This window comes from Stegodyphus dumicola, chromosome X2 (genome assembly GCF_044657685.1).
Source record: "Stegodyphus dumicola isolate Sdum_Otavi_A_Nest chromosome X2, ASM4465768v1".
In the NCBI taxonomy this organism is placed as follows: domain Eukaryota; kingdom Metazoa; phylum Arthropoda; class Arachnida; order Araneae; family Eresidae; genus Stegodyphus; species Stegodyphus dumicola.
The window spans coordinates 186536042-186561305 of NC_140781.1; the positions used below are offsets into that span (position 1 = coordinate 186536042).

Here is a 25264-nt window from a genome sequence, read left to right on the forward strand (position 1 = left end):
ATAGTTAATCTAATTGCCTGGATCCTAAGATTCACTTCCAATTGTCGAACTGAAAAAACAGTGAGAAAGCACGGAAACCTTGATTCTGATGAAATTTTTGAGGCTGAGAAGTTATTGATCAAAATGGTTCAAGAAGATTGTTTTGTGAATGAAAAGGATGAGAAATTAACAACTTTAGGAGTATTCAAGGATCAAAATGGAATTCTCAGACTAAAAACTAAACTTACCTTTCGTGAGGATACAGAATACTTTAAAACGCCAGCTATTCTTCCATTCAATCATGAGGTTGTCAAGAGACTAGTGCGATACTATCATGAGAAAAATTCCCATGCTGGTACTCAAATTTTAATAAATATTCTATGAGAGAGATTTTGGATTCTGAATGCTCGTAAAACTGTGAGATCTATCATAAATCAACGCACAGTGTGTAGAAGATTTTCTGCAAAGAACCTAGAAACTTGTACTGGGGCTCCTCCAGAAGATAGATTACGAGAAGCAGCTGTATTTGAAATCTGTGGAGTTGATCTTGTGGGACCAGTAATCCTGAAAGGCAACAAGAAATCTTGGATTTGTTTATTCACCTGCGCCATTTATAGGACAGTCCATTTAGAGTTGGTTGAATCGATGTCTACTGAGAGTTTTCTACTAGCTTTAGAAGCTCTTAGAAGATTTATAGCTCGTAGAGGACCGAGCCGAATCATATACTGTGACAACGGAACCAATTTTGTTAGTGCTTCAAATGTACTTCAAGACTTAAACTGGAAGCTAATCACTGAAGACACATCTATACCACCAATTCAGTGGAAGTTCAACCCACCAACTGCCTCCTGGTGGGGAGGCTGATGGGAGAGATTGATAGGAATTCTTAAGAAATTGCTGAGACGAGTATTAGGAAGAGCTTCGCTAACTTCTGAAGAAATGAACACGACTCTCTGTGACTGTGAAGCAGTAATTAATTCCCGTCCATTGACATATATAACTGAAAGTGATGCTACTTTAATGCCTTTAAGTCCATCTCTATTTCTGCAAGATAATCAAATAAGTGGTGTTCCAGATCTTGATGACGTTGGGCATAAAAGTCTTAATAAGCGAGTCAAATATAGAGAAAACTTGCAAAAGGATTTGAGAAACAGGTTTAGGTCTGAATATTTAGGAGCACTTATTCAAAAAGCAGGAAACAAAAAATCTGAGAAAGTGAATATTGGTGATATTGTATTGATATGAAGTGATAACACCAAGTGAATCAATTGGCCATTAGGTAAAATAATTCAGATTCTTCCAGGAAAAGATGGAAATACAAGACTTGTCAAGCTTAAAACAGCTAATGGACACTTGCTAAGACCAATTCAAAGATTTTATCCACTTGAAGTTTCCAACGATGATCCCATTATTGAGAAATTTTCAACCACGAAGGTGGGAGATGAAACCTGTGCAAATTCTTCCTTTGATAAAGTGTGTGGACTTGAACCTCAGATTCAAAAGACTAGAGTAGGTCATACAATCAAAGTACCTAAGAGACTGGACTTATGAACTACTTATAATTTTCTTTTTGTAACTTATATAAACTATTCACAATTTTCTTTTGTAAGTTAAATTTTTGAGGTAAAAATATTAACTTAGGCAGGAGGATGTGAAGTTGAACCTCTATCTGATTATTATCTTTATTTTGATGTAATTTAGTAAATCGCGATTGGCAACAGTTGAGTTTTTACATCTACGCTTTCGAGTTTGTTCTACAGTTTTACTTTTCATTTTAAGTAATGAGAATAATGACTTTTGAGATGTTTTTCATGAGTATTATTTTATGCCATTTATGTTCTGAGTATTGCTTTGAGGTGTCAAAGCTAAAACTAATACTTAATTAGACTTGTAAATAGAATCGTAATATTAAACTGTTTGTGTTGTGACGAGATGTCTTTCATTGGATAATTGATTGTATACTCGTTTTCCATCATAATTCTTCTGATATCGAAGGTAAAACGGGACAATATTCTTTTTTATATATTTTCATATCTACAAACAAGTTGTGTTATATTTTCACAAATAATATTAAAAGAATCAAAACTAGTTTTTGTGCTTTGAAAATAAGTTAAATTTTGATTACTCTCATTAACCCTCTCAGCGTTTAGGCTGGAAAATGCCATACAGAAGGTTGCCTTCCTCATTCATTTTACATGAAAATTTCTGCTAGCTTTTAATGTATCTGATTTCAGTTTGAATGTATATTGGAAGGAAAGGAATCAAGGTATAAAATGAAAGTCATTTTTTAATTAAAATCAAGAAAATATCACTTATTCCTGACATTTTGGGGAACTTTTAAATTTCAGGGCTAAACCCGTAATGCTCAGAGGGTTTAAAACCCCTCTTTTTGTAGCCTATAGTTCTGTGCTTAAAATACCAAATATTTCACAGCAATTATTTTTCTTTGTTAAAATATTTATGACGAAATTGTGCAGTAACATTTTTCAAATACTTTAAAAAATCAGTTCCTTTAAAATAGAGAGCACTCAGCTGATTGAAAAGATTTGCTAATGCAATTCATTCACCATAAAATGACATCTCAAACGTCATCAATACTATTTCATATCTGCATAATTTTTTAAATAAAAATATAACTTCAACTACAATTACTTTCTTTTCCTAACTTGAAGCACAGATGTCAGATAAGTATACTTTTATATGGTTGTAACCAATTTTTCATAACCGGTCCGACATTTGCCCTTGCCAATTACCTTTTCATTTTTTTCAGATTTCTGATCAAAATTTGCTAGTGATGAGGGTATAGTAAATAAAAAAGCTAATAACCTTTCCACAAACACAAAATATTGAACAATGGCACTACATCCTTCTGCAGTAAAATTACTCGCTAATTGTAAAGTATGATAAGAGAAAAGAATGCAGATTGCACTCAAACTGTAGCATTTAATATGAGCCTAAAATTCTGAGTATTTTAAGCCTTCTTCTGCACCATCATATATTTGCCCTCAACAAAGTTTAATGTCTACACCACATTTTTTAAGCAATATCTCTTGCTTATATTTTCTTTATCAATATCTTTTTTGCAATATGTCTTGTTCTAAATATGATGCTGTATATTCTGCAATCACTATAAACCCTAGAAATCTTTCTGCTGCATCATCACTTGGCAATACTTTACAACTAATATCATTTGATAAATATGGGAAATTTAGATATAGAGTCGAGTATAAGGCAGAAGTCGCTAATTCAGTTTCTCCTGTTATTTACGCTATTAAATATTTTTTAATGGTGCTGATGAATTTCTCACAAATATCATGTGACAAATAATTGGTTACGGTAGAGAGAAGGGTACCCCTTGTATTATTGCGAAGCTGTTGTTTCATTTATCGCCAAGCCGTTGTTTCATTTGCGGTAGCCTGAGTAGTTGAATGTTATGGAAACTCTATTATGACGTAATTGGTTGCATGACTGCAGTAAATTCGTAAGGGCTTGTATTGTGGTTTAGACGATAAAATGGCTGAATGTAGTAAGATTAATTTGAAGTTTCTGTACGATTTGGAAAGAAAGAGGAAAGGAGCATTACTTGACTGGTGTGTAAATGAAGGTTTACTTAGTAGCCATTATTAAGTGTCCTGTTTGTAGGAAGGAAATACATACGGTCAAACGTCAGATGATAAACAGCACTACGAAGGATATTTTTTACTCTTACTTTGTGAATTTATGTGGCGACGCCCATATACAGATTCTTGTTCAGATATCTTTAGAAAGTTTTTTGATGCTGTTAAGGAATTTTGTTTGACTGAAGGCATGTTAATTTGTAAATAAGGTAAGTGGATATTTTCTTTGTGTAGTGCAAAGATGAATTTTCTTTTTTTATGTTATTTCATTGTTTGATTTAAAATGTAGTTTATTGAGATTATATATTTTTTTGTGGGCTGCTCCTTTGACCTTTTTCAGTGAATATAGTTTGATGTGTACATGGACAAAGTCAAGGGAGTGTGAAATGCCAAGTTTGTTAAATTCTCTTATGTTTTTAAAGTGAAAATAGGTCGTTGCATACATGGATACTGAGTTTGTGCAATTCTTTGTCTTGTTATTTTGTCTTTGTATAGTGGGGATTTTTGACGAGAAAATCGCTGCTACACAAGCCAAAATAACAAGTCAAAGAACTGCACAAACTCGGTATCCATGTACCACCAAAAATCACCAAAGGGGCACCGGTAAATATATTTTTATCAAATAATTTATATTTTCTATTCCTTGATTATCACATTCTTTTAACTGGAGTTACGAAAAACTGTCATATACACTGAGATACTAACAATGTAGAAACAGTTTTATTTAATGTTTAAGTTCTTACTTTCATAATGACCTCTAAATGTTAACTTCAATAGAATTAATAATTTTATAGTTGATATAATTGTTTTAAATATTTCTTTATTATAATTTTCTTTGTGTTCTGTCTCTTTCAATAAATCAGAATCATTTCGCTTTGAGATTTCCTTAGAGAAATAAAGGTAAGATTTCCATTTTTGGAAATCACAAATTAATTTGGATTTTGATATGGAAGATATTTTGTAAAGATAGCATTATATATATTTATTTGTTTCTAAAAGTATGGACAGTTTCTTTTTTTTTTTTTAAACCTTCTAGCACGCGCACTTCACAATTTTACATGAGCGCGCGCGCTATATTTTTTACGACATCCGTTATTTTACCGTTTTGGCACGAAAAACGACAGAAACAAGTGAGTATTGATAATAAATTTGTTAAGAAATAAAATACTAATCTTATTATTGCAAAATACAAATGATATCACATTCAAATATAAGTGAATTATTTTTAAGTTCTTATGTTAGTGAGATGGAAATGCGATGTATTTCATTATAGAAAATTTAAAATTTTTTTATTTAATAATTATATTTTGAAATCGAAGCTAATTTTAGTATTCATCAAAGACAAGTATAGACAATAAAAAAGGAATACACCTTGGTAGGGAGAAAAGTAAGTTCAGCATTACTTACTTCTGCAAGGAAATTTAATTCTTACTGGTTACAAAAACACACTGTAAACTAACTTTAATGTTTTTTATTTCTAAATAATAGAAATAAAAGAAAATAAGGAAGTGAAATTGCTATTGTTCTCCCATCCAAAGGTTTCCGTGTCTTCCTTTTCTTCATCAGACAATTCTTGTAGAATCCGAGCAAAATTAGCTGGTTGCACATATTTTGTTTGCCATGAAAACCGATAGAAAGTTTTCATGGCAAACATATTCAAATTCAGAGGCAAACGTACTCAAATTAAAATAACACACGGCAATTAATAACACAAAATTACAAAACATTTGAGAAACATTTTTTTTTTCTGAATTTTAAAACACGACAACACGCGTGTTGTAACTTTTATTAAAAAGCTGCCACGTAGTACAAAAACCCAGTTTAAAAAAAAGTCAAATGACTTCCTGTTGGCACATTCCATGATGTGTGTGTGTATGATTATGGCAAAGCCTCTAGGGCTATCTGCCTAAGGGAAGGGATGCCTCTGTGGAGGACTTTATAAGGGAATCCATGACGTGGGGAAGGGTAGAAGGGAAGAATAGAAATGACCTTCAATCATCTCAGCTTCGATATGTGAAAAATGTACATTAAAAACTGAATTTGTCGTAAATTTTGCACATAAGTGCATGCTGGAAGGTTAATTCCATCTCCCTTTATGCGGTGAAAAATGAACCTACTATTTATCCCGATTCTTATATATTGAACATTTATATAGTAATAACATGTAGTCAGATACAGTAATAATATCTATAACAGCTATATTAGTAATAGATAGTGTAATAATATTATATGTATGCATAATATGTTTACTAACTAAGTTTTGTGAAGATTCTGAATGCTTAGCAATTAACTCTATTAAAATACAAACTTATACAAAAATCAATCACTTTTCCCCCTTCTCTCTCAAGAAAAAAAAAAAAAAAAAAAAATCCACTTATTTTCTCCATTTAATAAAACCACTATCTTATTATTAAACTGTATTTAAAAAGTAAAGGAATACATAAACTAGTGATTGCCAAATAGTTTTCCTTTGATTCCAGAGGTTTGAAAAGCACCTTTACTCATTCAAATTAAAATATTGACTATTCCTTTTATATGCATTGGCCAAAAAATATTATTACAGAAAAGTGTTTTACTGCCATGCATACTAAAATGTCTTTATATGCCCATAATAAGACATCTTATACTCCACTATTCTCATCTTCCCAAAAGTGCTCGGAAACAAATTTGACCTCTTTCTCAATTATACGATCAAGTTGCGCTTGTTAAAATGCTTCATCTGAAAACTTTTAAAATACAGACATTCAATTAAAAAATGTGACGATGACATAACTACATTACAGTTTGGGCAGAGAGGTTCAATCTTCCCATTTAATAAGTGCCTGTGAGTAAGTTGAGAGTGACCTATGCTGAGGCGTGTAAATAATACTTCCGCCTTCCACCTGTCACTCACACCTGCATACTGTCGAGCCAGATTACAGTGGTGCTTGGCTCGATCAGGTTGAAATGGTTCTGATTGGGGAGATAGAGTCTTTAACGATAAATTCGGCTTCCAATTGTGTCGTGACGATCATCGAAGACATGTCTCGAGACGCCCAGAGCAGCGTATCGATCCTGCTTTCATTATTGCACACTACACAGGCCCTCAACCAGGAGTTATGGTCTGAGGTGCCATTTCTCTTGATAGCCAGACCCCTTTGATTGTCATTAGAGGCCCACTTACAGCACAACGGTACGTCAAGGACATTCCGAGACCTGTTTTGCTACTGTTGCTTTTGCAGTACCCTGGCCTTATTTTTCAGCAAGATAATGCCAGACCACATACGGCATGTGTTGCTATGAACTGTCTTATAGCTTGTCAAACACTTCCTTTGCCAGGCAGATTGCCACATCTCTCTCCCATCCAGCATGTTTGGGATATGATGGGAACGCAGCTTTATCCACCAGGGAATGTTGATGACCTAGGCCGACAATTGCAGCAAATTTGGCAAGAAGTATCGCAGGATACCACCTGGGAGCTTTATCAGTCTATGTCATGCTGTGTGGCAGCTTGCATCCAGGCTAGAGGTGGGTCAACACCTTACTGAGCTCGTTAATTTGTAACTATGAAACAAATCATTCAACTGTTCCAAAATTTTAATCATTTTCTGTTCTGTATATAATCTTCCTAACTACCAATTTTTGTCTCCATCAGACAACTCCTTCTTGGTACGTCGATTTTTTTTGTTACATCAATTATAAAAGGGGCCCACAGAGCCAAATTATTGATCATATAGATTTATGCTCGTAAATGAGCGTGTTTCCTCAACATGGAGGTGTTTTATTTACTGATCAAGTGAAATACAGAATGAAGACCCTCCATATGCACTAATATGAAAGAATATCTGCATATGTGTGAAGCATTCAGCATATGCTAATGTGAACATTGCTCTTAGAACCTTTTTCCCTTTTTTGCAAAAAAAAATTTTTTTTTAATTTGCTGGTGGTCTGGGAACTAGATCATACCAGATTTTTGGACTTGGTACAGCATATATTTTTCAAAAATATGTAAAAAGGAAAGTATGAAATATAACATCAGTTCTGGTAATAATTTACCATCGTTAATAATATTTTCATGATCTTGCACAAATTTCCAGAGAGTAGGATTACATTCTTCTCACTGATTTATAAAACAACGGGTGATAGCAGGCAAATTTTTTAGTAACCTATCAGTATCTATTATATAAACTTCCCATCCGGCAGAAATATATTTCAGTGTTTCACTGGTCTAAAAAATTGAAACAATTTCTTAGTTCGTTGACTTGAAAGTGCTTGAAGAAAATTTGGCACAGACCTTTAATACCAAATATTTGCAGGTTAGAAATTCAAGTAACATTTTCTGTCACTCCCGGCCTTGGGAATAGTTCAGGTGGGGTAAAGATATACTCAGTATCTACTAAAATAATATACTCATAAATACTTTTGCAAATTTATTTTATTTCATTATAATTTCACAAATTCTGTGAAAAACTAGACTAACTAATAGTTTTAATCTAGCCCATAATTCTAAAAAGTGGCTTGTCCAGGTGAAAACCTGCTTGGTGGCAACAAGGATTAGTGTAAATGCATATGTGAAGTTAACTCTAATCTTTTGAAAAGTTTATTTTCATCATGTCTATTTTCTATGTCTTTTCATCATGTCTATCTTTACTCTTAATTATTATGCTTACCATCAATATCACCCCTTTTATCCTGATTTAAAACTTTGAGCTGTCCCATGACCTGCCAAAGCTGAAAAACTACTGCTTTTGATCCAAATATGCACGTTTTATGGAAGCAAATATGTAGTATCAGATTATATAATCTCATAACAGGTGACTCTTAAAAAAAAAATACCATTCTGATTAAAATTTTAAAATAGGGAAGAAACAAGTTAATATTTGATATAAAAATATATTGGAAGACAATTCTTTTAAAATACAACAGTCTTTTCAACATTACAAAAAGCAAATTAAGAAACATTATTTGGTTTAAAAAAAAAATAAAAAGGCACATACAAGTATTAATTTTACTGAACTTTAAAAATGAAATCTCAACAATTCATATTTTTTTCCATCTTCTTACTAACCTTTTGTTTCAGAAGTGCATGATTTATGTCATCAACAATGATGATAAAATGAAGAGATTTCCTTGAAAATATTACAGCAGACTTTAATGTAACAACTGTTTGATTTAGTCTTTCTCCACATAGCACTACAGCAAGCTTGATTTTTTCTATCCCATTTCCAAAACTGAAAAATAAACTAATCTAGTGATAATATATACATTAACATACAAGATTGAAGTAACACACACAAAATTGCCCTTACTTAATATTAAAAACTTTCCTTACATGAAAAAATAAAATATTGCCAATTTTAGAATATCATTTACAGGCCTTGAATGTTTCCAAGATTTTAAAATTAAAATTCATAAATCAAATGTTAGAATTCACACTGAAACATAAAAGAAAATTGGTACTTATGTATTAATTTAATCACCTTAACAAAGTACACAAATTTTTAGATAGCGGCAAACTTTGACATAACTTATTCTTCACTGATAGCAAGTAGCGCTACCATTCTCATATGGCCTTTTTGCTGTTGTATTTAAATGGCTTTTATAAAAAAATCATGGCATTTTTGTCTTAAATACAGCTGTAAAATATGCAGTTGTGGGATTTGCTTGCAATGGAAGAAAGTGCAGCAAAGTTTCTGCAGAAATGCAGCATTGGTGAATCTTCAGATTATGGTAACTTAACGATTTTTTAGGGAAAATTTGGCGACCAACCCTGCTACAGCAACCTGCAAGTTTTTTCTGGACGCCATTTTGTTTTCACGAAGTAAAGGCTTTTTTTTTTTTTTTTTTTTTACTCAACATTTTTTCCAACAATCTGCTAGCCGAATTACGCTTATACTAGAACTTTTGGCTGATCTTTACAATATGGTATCTGGTAGTTTGGCGACATTTTGGAGGCGATAAAGGTTACTAACCTGGGTCTTTGGTAATAATGTGAGAAGTACTCAGTTCCGATTACGCATTATTTTGTGTGAGGGAAATGAGAGATCATGTGATATGTCATGTGATATTAATGGACGAATTACGGTTCTTTAATCGGAAAAGGGGGGAAATCGGGAAAAAATCTGGAAATTTTGTATTTGCCTTTATTCTGTGTTGTGTGAAACAGTGTTTGTTAATTTTTGGATCCCATGGCCCTAACTAAAGTGAATTCGAAATGGGTATTTAGTGGGACTGAAAGGGGTAATAAGTGTTTCTTTAAGGTTGTGCGAGATAGACGTAAAGATGTTTTATTAAGTTATTTATTTTACCTGGTACCTTGGTGTGAACTATAAGTATGATTTTAAAGATCCTGAAACAGAAATAAGAAAAATTTATCGGACACGTAATCAAGATTCTGAAGAAGAATAGGTAAGTTAGTATTTTTAATTATTTGAGGATATTATTTTTATGCATTGTTCTAAATGTAAGGTGGAAGTAAAGTAATTTGCGTAAACGTGCATGGAAATAATTTAAATATTTGACACTAAGTATTTGTAACCATTTGTAATGAAGTAAAGGTATGAATTAGTGACGTTTGTAATATAATAGATAATGTAGAGGTAAAAGTTTTTGGATATTTTATTTATTTTATACGGGGAAATGTTCATATTTGGAAAGGGTATGTACTTTTTCGCGATCAGGTAATTTCATATATGTTCTTTTTACCGGGTTTAAAGATTCAGAAAATTGTTATGCATTTTCGTGAAATTTTTCTAATTTATGAGAAAAAAGCAGTGTACATGGATATAGTGAAGAGTGTGCGCAATGCCATTTTTGTGCAATTCTTGGATGTTTTTTTAAGTAAAAATAAGTCGACGTGTACATGGTTTAGTGATATTTTAATCAAATGACAGTTATTTTGTGAATTTTATGTTTTTAGGAATTTGGTATACGTTTAAGTTGAAATAAACGTTAAATTTTCGCCAAAAAATCGCCAAGTTACCATAATGTAAAGATCAACCAATATTTTATTTTTAGTGCACCTAAACGCCGCATGGGTAGAAATGCCGCACCCGCTGAAAATTTAAGTTTTAAACACGTAAACGCCGCGGCGTTTCTACCGGAAATTACGGTAATCATGACAAAGATTAGGTGCGAAATTGAGAGAAAGTGCAGAATCGCCCATTGCTTGCCACGTTTTTAAGAATTGCACATACACGTTATCCATGTACAAGTCGACCTATTTTCACTTAAAAAAACATCCCAGAATTGCACAAAAATGGCATTGTGCACACTCTTGACTTTATTCATGTACACATCACATCAACCTTCTTTCACTTAAAAAGTCACAGAAAATTGACAAAAATCCAATTCTTCTTACTCTTGTAAAAAATGCTAAACAAATAAGTGGGCGATTCTGCACTTAAGCAGCGAAATTGTTTCTAAGTGCCATTAACTAAAATCATCATTGGAATTTTTCAAAAAATGTCACATTACATGTCTCATGATCTCTCATGTCTCTGAGACAAAATAATCTGTGATTCGAACTGTGTACTTCTTAGATTATTGCTAAAGTCCTAGCTAGAAACCTTTATCGCCTTAACAAAATGTCGTCAAACTATCTGTTACCATATTCTAAAAATTAGTCGCAGCATTTTGTTGTGAAATTGCTCAAATGAAGCAGCTGCTTTGAATCAGTTCTTGAAGTGACTGTCAGGAAATTTGCACCAGAACAAAAGGAAACTTGCCTGTGAGACAGATTTTAAAAATAATTTGGCTAAAGTGCAGAATCGCCCACTTATTTGTTGGTCGCTTTTTACAAGAGTAAGAAGAACTGGATTTTTGTCAATTTTCTTTAACTTTTTAAGTGAAAATACGTTGATGTGTACATGGATAAAGTCAAGGAAGCGCGTTTTGCCATTTTTGTGCAATTCTGGGATGTTTTTTTAAGTGAAAATAGGTCGACGTGTATATGGATACTGAGTATGTGCAATTCTTAAAAACGCACCAAGCAGTGGGCGATTCTGGACTTTCTCCAAATATCTAATTAAAATGTAAAATATGTATGTAATAAAAAATGTTTGGTTGATCTTTACAATATGGTAACTGGTAGTTTGGCGACATTTTGGAGGCGATAAAGGTTACTACCTGGGATTTTGGTAATAATGTGAGCAGTACTCAGTTCCGATTACGCATTATTTTGTGTGGGGGAAATGAGAGATCATGGGATATGTCATGTGATATTAATGGACGAATTACGGTTCTTTAATCAGAAAAAGGGGGAATTTGGACAAGTATCTGTGGATGTATATTATTTTGTATTAAGCTTCATTGTGTGTTGTGTGAAGTAGGGTTGAATAATTTTGGGATTGTATGGCGCTGTCTAAAGTGAATTCGAAATTTTTAATACGTTTGTGTGATAATTCAAAAGAATTGGTTGAATGGTGCATGAGTGTAGGTTTAATTGCGGATAAGTATGAATGTCCAAAATGTGGGAATGAAATGAGATTGTGTGAAAGGAAGGATATTACTGATAAGTTTGAATAGCGGTGCAGAAATCTGGTGAAAATGGACATTTTGTGAAACGGAGTATAAGGAAGGGTACGTGGTTTGCTGAAAGTCGTTTGAGTATGGGTGAGATTTTATTGATTTCTTATTATTGGGTGAATAGATTGCCAGTTGACTATTGGATTTCGGATTTAGAAATTAGTAGTAGGACTGCAGCTGATTGGAATTCTTTTTGTAGGGAAGTGTGCGTGGAATTTTGCGAAAATGATATGGGTATGCTTGGTGGTATGAATGTGATTGTGGAAATTGATGAGAGTAAGTTTGGGAAGCGGAAGTATGAGAGAGGTAGGAGAGTGGAAGGAAAATGGGTGTTTGGTGGGATTGAAAGGGGTAGTAATAAATGTTTTTTTAAGGTTGTGCGAGATAGAAGTAAAGATTGTTTATTGAGTTTTATAAAACAATATATTTTACCGGGTACTATAATTATTTCAGATTGTTGGAAATCATATAAATGTTTGGAAGATGAAGGGTTTAAGCATCTTGCTGTAAACCACAAGTATTATTTTAAAGATCCGGAAAGTGGTGCGCATACCAACACAATAGAGGGCACCTGGAGTGGTATAAAAAGCGCCATTCCTAGGCATTGCGACAAGGAGAATTTTGCTTTTTATTTAGCGGAGGAAGTTTGGAGGAAAAATTCGGAAAAAAAATCGTTCAGTAATTTTATTGAATCCATAATAAAAGTGTATCCACCATGTAAGGAAGATTCAGAAGAAGATTAGGTTAGTTAGACTTTGTTAAGAATGTGAGTAGTATTCAGTTCTGATTATGCATTATTTTGTGTGAGGGAAATGAGAGATCATGGGATATGTCACGTGATATTAATGGACGAATTACTGTTCTTTAATCGGGAAAAATCTGGGAATTTTGTATTTGGCTTTATTCTGTGTTGTGTGAAATAGTGTTTGTGAATTTTTGGATCCCATGGCCGTAAGTAAAGTGAATTCGAAATGGGTATTTAGTGGTATTGAAAAGGATAGTAATAAATGTTTTTTAAGGTTGTGCGAGAGAGAAATAAAGATGTTTTATTATGTTATTTATTTTACCTGGTATCTTGCTTTGAAAGATAAGTATGATTTTAAAGATTCTGAAACAGAAGGAAGAAAAGTATATCCGCCACGTAATCAAGATTCTGAAGAAGATTAGGTAAGATAGTATTTTTAATTATTTTTATGCATTGTTGTAAATGTAAGGTGGAAAGAAATTTGGTATTATTGGGAAAATTGTTATTAGCAATGATTTAGTTTAAAGTAATTAGGATTGTAAGGTAATTTTTATTAATTTAATGTATGTGCTCATTTATATTTTAAGTAGTGTTTTTGAATTTAATTATATTTTAATGAAATGGTAGTTATTTTGTGAATTTTATGTTTCTAGGAATTTGGTATACGTTTAAGTTGAAATAAACGTGCATGGAAATAATTTAAATATTTAATATTAAGTATTTGTAATGCTTGCGGTATGAATTCGTTGGTGACGTGTATAATGTAATAGATGATTTAGAGGTAAAAGTTTTTGGATATTCTATTTATTTTATATGTGGAAATGTTGATATTTGTAAAGGGTAAATACTTTTTCGCGATCATGTAATTTCATATATGTTCTTTTTACCGGGTTTAAAGATTGAGAAAATTGTCATGTATTGTCGTGAAATTTTTTTAATTTATGAGAAAACAGCAGTGTACATGGATATAGTAAAGAGTGTGCGCAATGCCATTTTTGTGCAATTCTGGGATGTTTTTTTAAGTAAAAATAAGTCGACGTGTACATGGTTTAGTGATATTTTAATGAAATGATAGTTATTTTGTGAATTTTATGCTTGTAGGAATTTGGTATACGTTTAAGTTGAAATAAACGTGCATGGAAATAATTTAAATATTTGATACTAAGTATTTGTAATGCTTGCGGTATGAATTCGTTGGTGACGTGTATAATATAATAGATGATTTAGAGGTAAAAGTTTTTGGATGATTTATTTATTTTATATGTGGAAATGTTCATATTTGGAAAGGGTATAAACTTTTTCGCGATCAGGTAATTTCATATATGTTCTTTTTACCGGGTTTAAAGATTGAGAAAATTGTCATGTATTTTCGTGAAATTTTTCTAATTTATGAGAAAAAAGCAGTGTACATGGATATAGTGAAGAGTGTGCGCAATACCTTTTTTGTGCAATTCTGGGATGTTTTTTTAAGTAAAAATAAGTCGGCGTGTACATGGTTTATGTGTATGTGTTATTTTGAAAAACGCGTAAGGAGGATGGTATTGTGCAGTTTTTCCTAATTTTGCAGTGAATATTTGTCATGATTAAGCAGTTTTGTTTGATAAAATTTCTAGCATAAGTGTAATTCGGCTATTAGATTGTTGGAAGAAGTGTTCAGGAGATAAAAAGAAAAGAAACATGTCTTTACTTCATGAAGACAAAATGGCGGCGGGAAAAAAAAATAGAGGGTTGCTGTAGGAGAGTTGTTTGCCAAATTTTCGCCAAAAAATCGCCAAGTTACCATAATGTAAAGATCAACCAAATGTTTTGCAATTATAAGTCATATATATATATATATTTAATATTATCTGTAAGAAATCAGTAAATTGTGCCACAGTGGTTACACTAATGTATAAGTATACAAAAAAATTACCCTCCTCCTGATCAGAAATAAAGTATACAATTTTTCATTAAAGACAATGAAAATTCAAGTAACTATGCATTTGATAAAAACCAGGGGCAGTGCTTTCAGATTGCCATGGCAGGTTTTAACCAGTTTTAGCAATCCATGATTTACAGGGTAACCAGTAGGTAAACATAATGTTTTCCCCGACATTGAGGAATTTATATCTCTGGTGTACAGTTCTAGGTCATCAGGATTTGCAAGCATTTATGAAAAAAAAAAAAAAAAAGTCTCAAAACTTTTTATTAAGAGTATTTCAGAAATAAAATTCCACTTTAAATTTCAACGCATCTTAATGTAATATTCCCACTAAAATCAAACTTTTTCTTGTACTTCCAAGTGCTAAATTTAATTGCCAGTATAACTAATAGTGTAAATTACATTTTAAAACATAAATTTTAACCATTTTATTTGCATGGCATCTTCACGTCTCCAAACCAAAATACTCTTCAGAAGAATTAAAAATTAAAAAAAAATATATATATATATATATATATATAAATAATTTATATACTTTTTAAGGAATTGAAAAAAACTATAATTATTGTACAGTTATATTTAATTATGCATTCAAAGTATTACTTATTAAAAATAACAGTTTAAAATTGAGAGGGATTTTTTTTTTTTTTTTTCATTTAAAAATAAATATTGATCAAAGTTTGAATTTAACCCTTTCCAGCATGCAACATTTTAAAGTCGGAGTTTTGATTAAAAAAAAAAGACAGGCAGTCTAATTAGGCCTAGAGGAGTACACAAGTAAAATTTTGTGAAGATAGCACTTATCGTTTATTTCTGTGGGTGTGCCCCATACTGACTGAATAGACCTTCGAAAAGAGTGCTGAAACGAGCATTGTTGTCAATGAACTGACCGATGAAATGCGGAGAAACAAAGAATACAGACTCTCAGTTATCCTAGATTATCGGTGAGTCTGGTCTGGGCACACCTAGGGTTTGCTATTTGATTTTAGGCAAAATTTCAAGGTAAAAATTTAAAACTAATATAGAATAAAGAGATTAGCATACAGCCAAAAAAAAAATAACATAGAAATTTCTTTTCTAACAATTCCTCTTATACCCTAAAAAAAGAAAAAAAAAAAAAAAAAAAAAAAAAAAAAAAAAACTGGAAGATTTCTTTGAAAAATGAGGGTCTTAAAAAACTAAACATGGCTAAAACGATATGGGCTGGTTTGTGTTGAGCTGCCATACAAATAAATAAGGTTCAGAGTAACCTACGGTAACATATAAATCTTTTTTCATTGAATTTTTCTGTGCCTACAGAAGGATATTTTTAGGTGTGTCCAGACCACACACTGTGCCGCAAAGGGCAGTAAAAACACATTTACTGCCCTAAAAGAACAATATTTATTTACTTTTTGCACCACACTATACAATTTATATGATTATTGCAATCATTTATTGAATCTTAGGTGGCTTAAAAATGCTGCCTAAAGTAACAAGAGCAGTTTTGCAGAACTTAGAAATGTGTGCTTACAGTGCTAATGAATACTTTTGACATCCCATATTTAATGCCTCAGTAAATAATAAATCCTTATTACAGCATGTATATTCACGTAAAAGCATTACGTTCTATTCAAACTAATACGAATTTAAGTAAAACATTGAGGCAAAATAAAAGAAATATTATTAAGAAAATTAATACCTGTACACTTTTCCATCAAACCTTTCGTTAGTTACAGGAATAGTTTTAAACTTAGTCACATTTTTGAAGTATTGCTTCTCAGGGGATTTGGATGTTATGTGTTTCTCATAAAATGTGGTCTTTAACGAAATAGATTCCTTTTTACTAGTAGCATAATACAAGATGGTAGTTGATGTTATCACAAATAAAATCGCAAATCGGGTATAAAATTTTGCATGCTGACTGAGTACCATAACTTTTTCAAGAAACAGAACCAGGAAACAAGAAAACTGCTACGAAAAATCAAGCAGTTAGCAATGCACCTATAAAATACTTCTGACAAGCCATACGTAAATCCTCATCTGTCTAACTCTTAACTTCTCGAATCAAATAATCGAATCATACACTGATTCAGTCAGACAAAAATTCATAAGTACATCAGTATTTTCACATATATAATCGAATATATAATGTAATATCAGCTCTTAATATAGTTCTCATGTTGGCAAATTTTCATTATATACAAGAAACACCAGAAATTTATTTAAACGCCGGCTGTAGAGCAAAAGTAGTTAATGAACATATTTATGAAGTTGGGGATGTTGGTCATTTTGAAAGCGTCTCATGAAGAAAACATATATATGAATTTTACATAAAAACATTCACATTACACATGCCTTCACCGTCAACAAAACCTTCGGACAACTTGAACTTTTTTAATATGACGTTGCCATTCACGAAACAAAATACTCGCCATCGAAGGATATTTTTTAGGGGAGGGAGGACTTTTCCCAAGCTCTGCAGATCACCTTGTGTATAGAAACAAAAGTGTGTTCTCGTTCTCTTTTGGCTGAGACGTCACTAGAGCTCTTTCTCGTCAGTGCGTCCACGGAGTATAAAGAAATACAGTCTGTCTATCAAAGCTCTCCCCAGTTAGTCTGCAGCTGTCTGTTGCCGAAGAAAGTAGTCTTGACCCATTTTCCTTAGGGATATCTTGAAGACGAATGATAAACTCTTTTCCCCTCAGCAAACAGTAGCCAAAAACAAGATAACAATAAAGCAACCCTTGGTTCGCCCCTATTTGAAATATACTAGCCCTATTGCTATAGTAAAAAATCCACCCGCCACAATGTGTGGCGGGAGTTCTCGCAGACAGCAGAGTAGGTGAAACTCTTATTACCTTGTCGCATATAGAAAATTATTGCTAAGACATATACCTGTGAAAGAGATTACTGCGGATAATTAATCCAGGGAGTTAATAAAATTCAAGCAAAAATGCCAACTACGTATCGTCAAATTGTTAAAGTTTTCATAAATGAAGCAACCCTTTTTAACTTTTACGAATTACCCGAAAGTGAGAATAACGGAGATGTATTACGCAGTCTACCCTCATATTTCAAACTGAAGAAATCGCCGAGGAGCTGAAACTGAAAGGATACGAGATTACGCGAGTCAATCAACTCAAGCGTCGCAGTCAGTCAGTGTCTGTCTATCATGTTTCTTAAACTTAGGGCTTAGTTTCTAAAGTCAGAAGGGCCTACGGAAGGCCGTCAGGAAAACAGGAAAAAATAAAATAAAAAATAAAGAAAGAAAGGAAATAAATATTACAATAATAACATTAATTAGTAAATATTCATATTTTGTCAATGTCAAATTTAAAAAAGAATTAGTTTTGGGCAAATTATGAAATCTAACTTTTAATGTCGTCTTCTGGTTTCTATATTTATATTTGGAAAACTTTTATACTCGTTATGAAAAAGAAAAATACAAGAAGTTTGAGTCCCGTAGGACAAAGATTGACCAGGAAATTTAGTTTCAAAATTTGCAATGTTTGATGCCATTTGTAACTTGCCTCTGGGTATCGCTTAATTGAGTTAGAATAATTCGAGGAAATAAGTTTAAATGAAGTGCAGAAAAAATAAGCATAATTTAAATAGTCGTAGAAGGAAGTCATGCGGAATCCATATCAAATTTTCACTTTTTCATAATGACCATAAAACTTTCCCAAATACAAATACAGAAACTGGGAGACCGCATTAAAGATTAGCTTTCGTTATTTGTCCGTTATTCGTTATTTCTTTTGCTGCTTCCCCCATTCCCTTCATCAGAACCGCTAATGACGAAAGGGTGAAATTTCCCCGATTCATACCCTCTCCAAAAACTCCTTGTTGAGACTGTTATTTGTTGAGACAAGGAATGCTATATTATAAATGTCAACTTGCTTTTTACATTTAACAATAAAATTGATAAAAACATTCGCAAATGTATAGGTTAAGTAAGAATAAGAACTTAAAAGAAATTTAGAAATCTATAAAAGGTAAGGAAAGTTTTATGTTACTTTATTAGAGATAATAGTGAAGCACTAAATATTTCATAATGCTATGAGTATACCTTTATTCATTTAAAAAATGGCCCACCAGCGGTCGAGTGGTAAAATCGCTGAACACTGGTAGTTCCGACCTGAGTTCGATCTCAGGCAAACGGGTTGGCTTGGCTTCATAAGCGTTTCGTGGTTTTTTTTCCCGTACCAGCTTACAAGCCAGCTTACCACGTACCATACGAGCCAGCTTTCCTAAGAAAGTGCTCTACGAAGGCATTTTTCCTTTTAGACACATAGCCCCAGTGTGTTTTGTCATAATCAACTAAACCAAATCATTTAAGAAATATATCAGTTGATCACTGCTCAGTGTACATCTGTTGTTTGCTTATAAAAACACTTTGTAAAGACGTTTCCACTATTTTGCTAATAATTCTGGAAGGCTCATAGAGTCCGAAATTATGTTACACTAACATCCGAAATTATGTTACACTAGCTAACAGAGAACTTAAGTCTGCTTAATACAACAAAAATCTGCTTGACTTGCTTTCGTGTCTTTGGGAAACGTAAGTATATGCAGAAATAAATATTAAAATCTATCACGTATATTTGTAAGGATGTAAAGCATACTGTTTTGGTTCACGATAATGATAAATATGCATCATGTTACGACAGTTTTAAAAGATCACAAATAACTATACATATGCTAGACTTCTAACAAAATGTCTGTTACAATATGAACATGCATTTATTATTATATGAGTCGTAAAACGGCCCACCAGCGGCCGAGCGGTAAAGTCGCTGAACACTGTTAGTTCGGTCCGAGGTTCGAATCCCGCGAACGGTCCGACTACATGGGTGTTTTCGTGGTTTTCCCCATGTGTAACGTGTATACGAGCCAGTTTCCCTTAGAAAGTCCTCCACGAAGGCATCCCCCCTTAGGCAGATAGCCATAGTGTGCCTTGCCATAATTAAATGCACCCATACACACGAGTCGTAAAATTCAGTATTCGTCATTTTTAGATTCTAGGTATATGACAAATTTTTTTTTAAATTTTCGTTTTGTTTTTAAAAGTTAATTCACTTTATAGCTTTTCTTCAATTTATTATAAATGAATAGGAGTTTAAATATTGATTTATATATAATATGATATAAATTCATCATTCATTAATAATATTTTATGTATAACAAAAGAATTATCATTAATGTTCCAAATTTTAATTTTTTTAATGATTTGTCTTACATTTGTTGTATATTTGTTGAATGCATAGCTAAATATTTCAATTATACACAATAAAGGTTATGCAGAAAACAATTCAGCTGGCATGATAGCTAATTGCAAAAGAAAAATTAGAGTCTTATTGCTCTTAACTCTTGCTTTAACAAGCAGCCATTTTTAAACTGACTTAAAATAAATTTATTCTATGGTCTATTAGAAAATATTTATACTGAATCATTTATTGATGACTTCTAAGAGGTCGCTTTCTGAAAGAAACCTGTATTTTTGAGAACATAAACATACGTTGATATTGAACATCACTTTTTTAAGATGCCAGAGCAAATGCACAGAGCTCCAAAAATCCTCTAAAAGCATAGACGATCACGTTTTAAAAGGCTGACTACTTTTAATAAAGCTTGTATATTAATGTTCATTATACATTTCTCACATTTTTACTTTCTTTCAAAACAACGATGCTGTGGTTCGATTGCTTTAGAACTATGTGAAACTAATAAAATGGGCCCTATGTTATAAAAACCTAATTTTATTCAGATACACATCTTTTGAACATGTTTGAAAGCTATTATTCTAATCAGAATACTTTGTCTACAGAAAACATTGAATCAATATTAGAAATCAAAAGCTAAGTGAGATTAAAGTAGGAAGAGTCACATCGTCTAACCCATTTTAATTGAAGTAAACAGGTGCTTACTTTATCGTGAACACCCGTTTTCAAACAGCGAATGAAAAGAAAAAAAAGAGCCCATCAGAGCTCGAGCGGTAAAGTCGCTGAGCACTAATAGTTCGGTCCGGGGTTCAATTCCCGGCTAACGGCTAGCTGCACGGGCGTTTTCATTGTTATTCCCGTGTGTAACTTGCATATGAGTCAGTTCCCTTTAAAAAATCCTACACGAAGGCCTCCCTTCCCGTAGGCAATAGCCGTAGTGTGCTTTGCTGTAACCGAATAAACCGAAACCGAAAAAAAAAAAAAAAAAAAAAAGAATTGGTGATGGAAGGCAGCTACGAAACGTCGTTTTAGAAGAATGGGCTACGTAACCAAATTTCTATCTATACTCTGGTAAACAGTATATTATTTGCTCATCAAAAGCCTAAATTTAGCTTATGCTCGGCTTAGTTCTTAAATTGCAATTTTAGCCACAGCCCCCAAACAAGACGATGTTTGGTATTTTATTTCATTACTTAGTTATTCATTAATTAAATTTTCATTTGTCTTTAAATTTTTATTGAATTATAATAATAATCATTTAATATTCTAGTTGCTAATTATTTTATTATTGTAATAGTTATTTTATTTATTTTTATTTATTTATTTATTTATTCATCTTTCCTGATTGCCTTCCATAGAGCTCCAGCACTTCTAATTTTAAAAATTAAGTCCTGACTAAAACCAATGATTGCGAAAATAAAAGTCAAGTAACTTATTTAGTGATAATTAAATAAAATAAAAGCCAAAGCTTTTATTTTCGCCTTACTTGGCTTTTATTATATATATATATATATATATATATATATATATATATATATATAAGCAAAGTATGTGTGTGTGTGTAATTTACATTTAATTATAAGGACATATATATGTGTACTTTACATTTAATTATAATTTATTTGATATATATATACATATTTACGTTTGGTAGTATTACCGATTGCAATAAAAAGGGAGGTGCACATCTAGATGTTATCACGGACCCATATACAAAATTTCAACGTTCTATAACTAACCGTTTTTGAGTTATGCAAAATGCATATATACGTACTTACACATCACGAAAAAAATTCCTTTCAAGTATCAACTTAAAGTCATAATCATTAGTCATAAGTATCAGCTTAGAGTAAATGGGATTACATTTAACAATAAGTTTTTTGAAAAAAAAAAAAAAAAAAAAAAAAAGAGAGAGAGAGAGAGAGAGAGAGTCTTTCATTGTGTTCGTACGTACAGGCGTCAGCCCAAAAAATAATTCACATGGATTCTGTAATCGTCAAAAACGGATATTTCCGTTAAAATATGTTTTCTCGAATTTTCCCAAAAGTTTTCTCGATTACAATAATTACTACCATTTTATTTGATACAAGGAAGTAAAGAACCTATATTAACCTACATATTCTTATATAAACAATACCTAAGTGCAGTATATAAATATTTCAAATCAATAAAATCTGACTATGGCACGCTCAAGGGAAAAAAAAAAAAAAAAAAAGATGAATCATCTAAATTTTCAAATTACAAACATAAATAGCAATAGTAAAAAGCAAATACAAAATAACGCTTCACGCTATCAAAATTGCTCATTTTCTTAAATATCATCAACTAAATAGTATTTCAACTAAAACACATAATGTAAACAAGAGTTTGCCGGATGCCCAAAAAAATTCAAAATTATCTATGAAAAATATGAGCGCATTGTGACGCAACCGTATCATTCGTATTCGAACAGCAACCGCATTCGTATTCGCGTAGAAACCGCATCATTCGTACTCGAACAAACCGCATCGTACGACAGATGCGAGTAACGAACAGATGCGAGTAACGAAATGAATTTGTGAGTACCGAATCGGTACTTCGAGTCAACCGATGTACCCGTTACTCAGTAACGAATACATGCGGTTTGCTCCAGCTCTACAGCGTGATACTTTTTCTCTGCTAAGGGATTATCTGTAGCAGAAGATCGGGATACGTATTCGGAAAATATTATTATATTTGCTGTTTGCTTATCAAGCAAAGACTATTAAATTAGAAATAGCACATAATTGAATAAAATATAAAATATCGAGAATATATGTAAAAATAAGTGTCTTGCACCTGTAAATATTTATTTAATGCTTTATTTTCTGTTTTCATTTGCTTTGTTATGCTTCCCTGTACTCATCGATGTTCAAACATGATTTATTGTATAGCTTTTTAGTATTTATTTTATGTGCATTGATTGCAAGGGTAAAATCCTAGTATACGGTGAGGCCTTGGCGAGATTTTTAAAATTGTCGCCAACACCAAAATGATGCGTTTACGTTTGTCGCCAAATTTTTGGCAACCTCAAAGTAAAGCGTCACCACAAGTTTGAGTTGGCAAAAAAAGTAAACAAAATGATAATCATAAGATAATAAATCCTAAGCATACGGTGAGACACAAGAAAAAACGCAAGCATTTAGAAATTGAAAATAATTTTTAACAGACTTTATAACAAATAAAAATATAATTTTCAACATGCATCGCAACAAATACAAAACATTCACATATGAAATATAATAAATTAAATACCATGGCTCAGTTTCACATATGTTTTAGGGTCTGTGTCATAACTCAAATGCCATGGCCCTCTAACTCGGGTGGCGGAGATATTGCTTTTATTGCACATATAAAGTCTTTCATTTTTTCGGATGACGATTTATTATTTTTCAGGCGCCACCACATATATACCACCAAATAAGAGTCAAACTCTTCGCTTACCTTTTTCGTCCCCTTCATTCCACGCTTAACAGCACTCCACGTTCCTTCCAAATCCTAGTATACGGTGCGGCCATGGCGCGATTTTTAAAATTCGGCAGCAATCCGGCATCTACTGCCCATTAAATTACAGCAAGCTTTCCTTCCAGTTCTAACTTCCAAAAAAATTTCGCGTTTAAATATTCGCAATTCATAGCACTGCACATCATAATCGAAAAGTAACGTTATCCAACTGTAGAACAAAATACGTTAGCATATAGAACTGTAGAACAAAATACGTTAGCAACACGAACTGTAGAATAAAAGACGTTATCAAACTAAAATAATATTCAGTATCTGACCAAAAACCGATTAATTAAAAAATATTAACCAATCAGAAACTCGGCGGAACCACACAAAAAATAAAAGATAAATAAATTTTACCTGAACATACGTTATCCTTTCTCATTCAGTTCAGCCGAAGACCGAAGATTAACGGAATTTCAAACAATGGTTTGAAATAATTCTTCTCTTCCATCTGCACCAATCAAAATTTCTCAATTTAAAATATTTAATGAGCATGCGCGAAAATGCTCCCAAATGCACTCTCGTCCAGAGCGTCCAAAATCGGCTTAATTACCACAATTGGCGCGCTTATTAATCTCTTAACCCGAATTTCGCCAATTCTCATGTGCACCGTATACTAGGATTAAGCCCACATCGAGAAATAAGTGTCAAAAGTAGCTAGTTATCTGATACATATGTAGATCATATGAGCAGGAATGTGATATATTAATACATATATAAAATCGGATCGAAAAGTAATTGCCATGCGTTTCCCAATTGACGCACTTTACTCGACTTTTAATGCTAATTTAGTAACATAACAGAACCAAATTAGCAATCGGATACCAAACAAATATAAACACATCTTAATCCCGTTTTTCCCCATGTATTTTCCTTTTCTCCTTAGCACCTATTCCCCAAATCAAAGAATCTCTAAAAAGAAGAAGTAAAGGTTCCTCGGGGCAAATGTGGCTCCGTCAGACCGAAGAGACACATTATGTATATCCCTGAAACTTACTTTAAAGGGGCAAACCATTCCAAAGCTATCCACCCTCCGTACCTCACTGCGCATGTGCGAAATAACATCAGGAGGCAACAAAGCAGCATCAAAGAATGCAGCATGCCGTCGGCCATGTTAGCAATCTTTTACCACGTTGTTCGAAAACGTTCTTTGTTGTTGTAGTCAGAGGGTATTTGGTTTTAGCTATGTGAAATTCTTTTAAAGACTTTTTAAATGTAATGCTGTAAGTGAAATGGTTTTGGCTATTGGGTGAAAACTTTGCTCTTGGTTTTCACAATGGTCATTCCAAATAATTGTCTAAACGTTTTCATGGTAATTTGTTTTTAAAGTTGTTGTCGGATAATTATAATGTATTTCAGTGTTTTCAATTTATTTAGGGGTGCCTTTAATTGCCTTTAAATATTTTTTTTCTGTTTCAGTTAGTTATTGCAAATTTTGCTTTTAAAATTTCACTGTAAAATTTTAACTATGGATCCATAAAAATTTATTACGTTTTGTATGGCATGTGTTTTGCCCCTTTTTAAGTTTACAGAAGAAAAGAATTAAGAAATTTATTTCATTTAAATTTTGTCTTCGTACGGCTTGCTGTTTAAATTGAAAGTAAACATTGGACAGGATTTTTATAATTCGCCCCAAAATTCCAACTAACATCCTTTTGCTCATAAAACTCCAGAAATGTATGAAAATAAAACATTTTGATTTATTTCAAACAATTTCAAAGTAAAAAAATTACTATCTCCTCGAACTGCGCTGTTTAAATTTCACCCT

At 32.4% G+C, this 25264-nt stretch overlaps 1 protein-coding gene across 2 annotated transcripts in view; it reads right to left on the reverse strand.

Moving 5' to 3' along the window:
- The window catches only part of LOC118188725 (glucoside xylosyltransferase 1-like), a 99482-nt gene extending 82268 nt beyond the window's left edge, over positions 1 to 17214 (reverse strand). Inside the window, exons 1-2 of one of the 2 annotated variants that reach the window (XM_085810048.1) lie at positions 16449 to 17214; positions 8644 to 8806 (exon numbers count right to left, since the gene is read on the reverse strand). In XM_085810048.1, coding sequence (XP_085666174.1) covers positions 8644 to 8806; positions 16449 to 16681 — 396 coding nt within the window. In that variant the 5' untranslated portion in view covers positions 16682 to 17214. The remainder of the gene's footprint in view (positions 1 to 8643; positions 8807 to 16448) is intronic. The other variant, XM_085810047.1, reaches the window with a different exon arrangement.
- Between the last annotated feature and the right edge of the window lie 8050 nt (positions 17215 to 25264).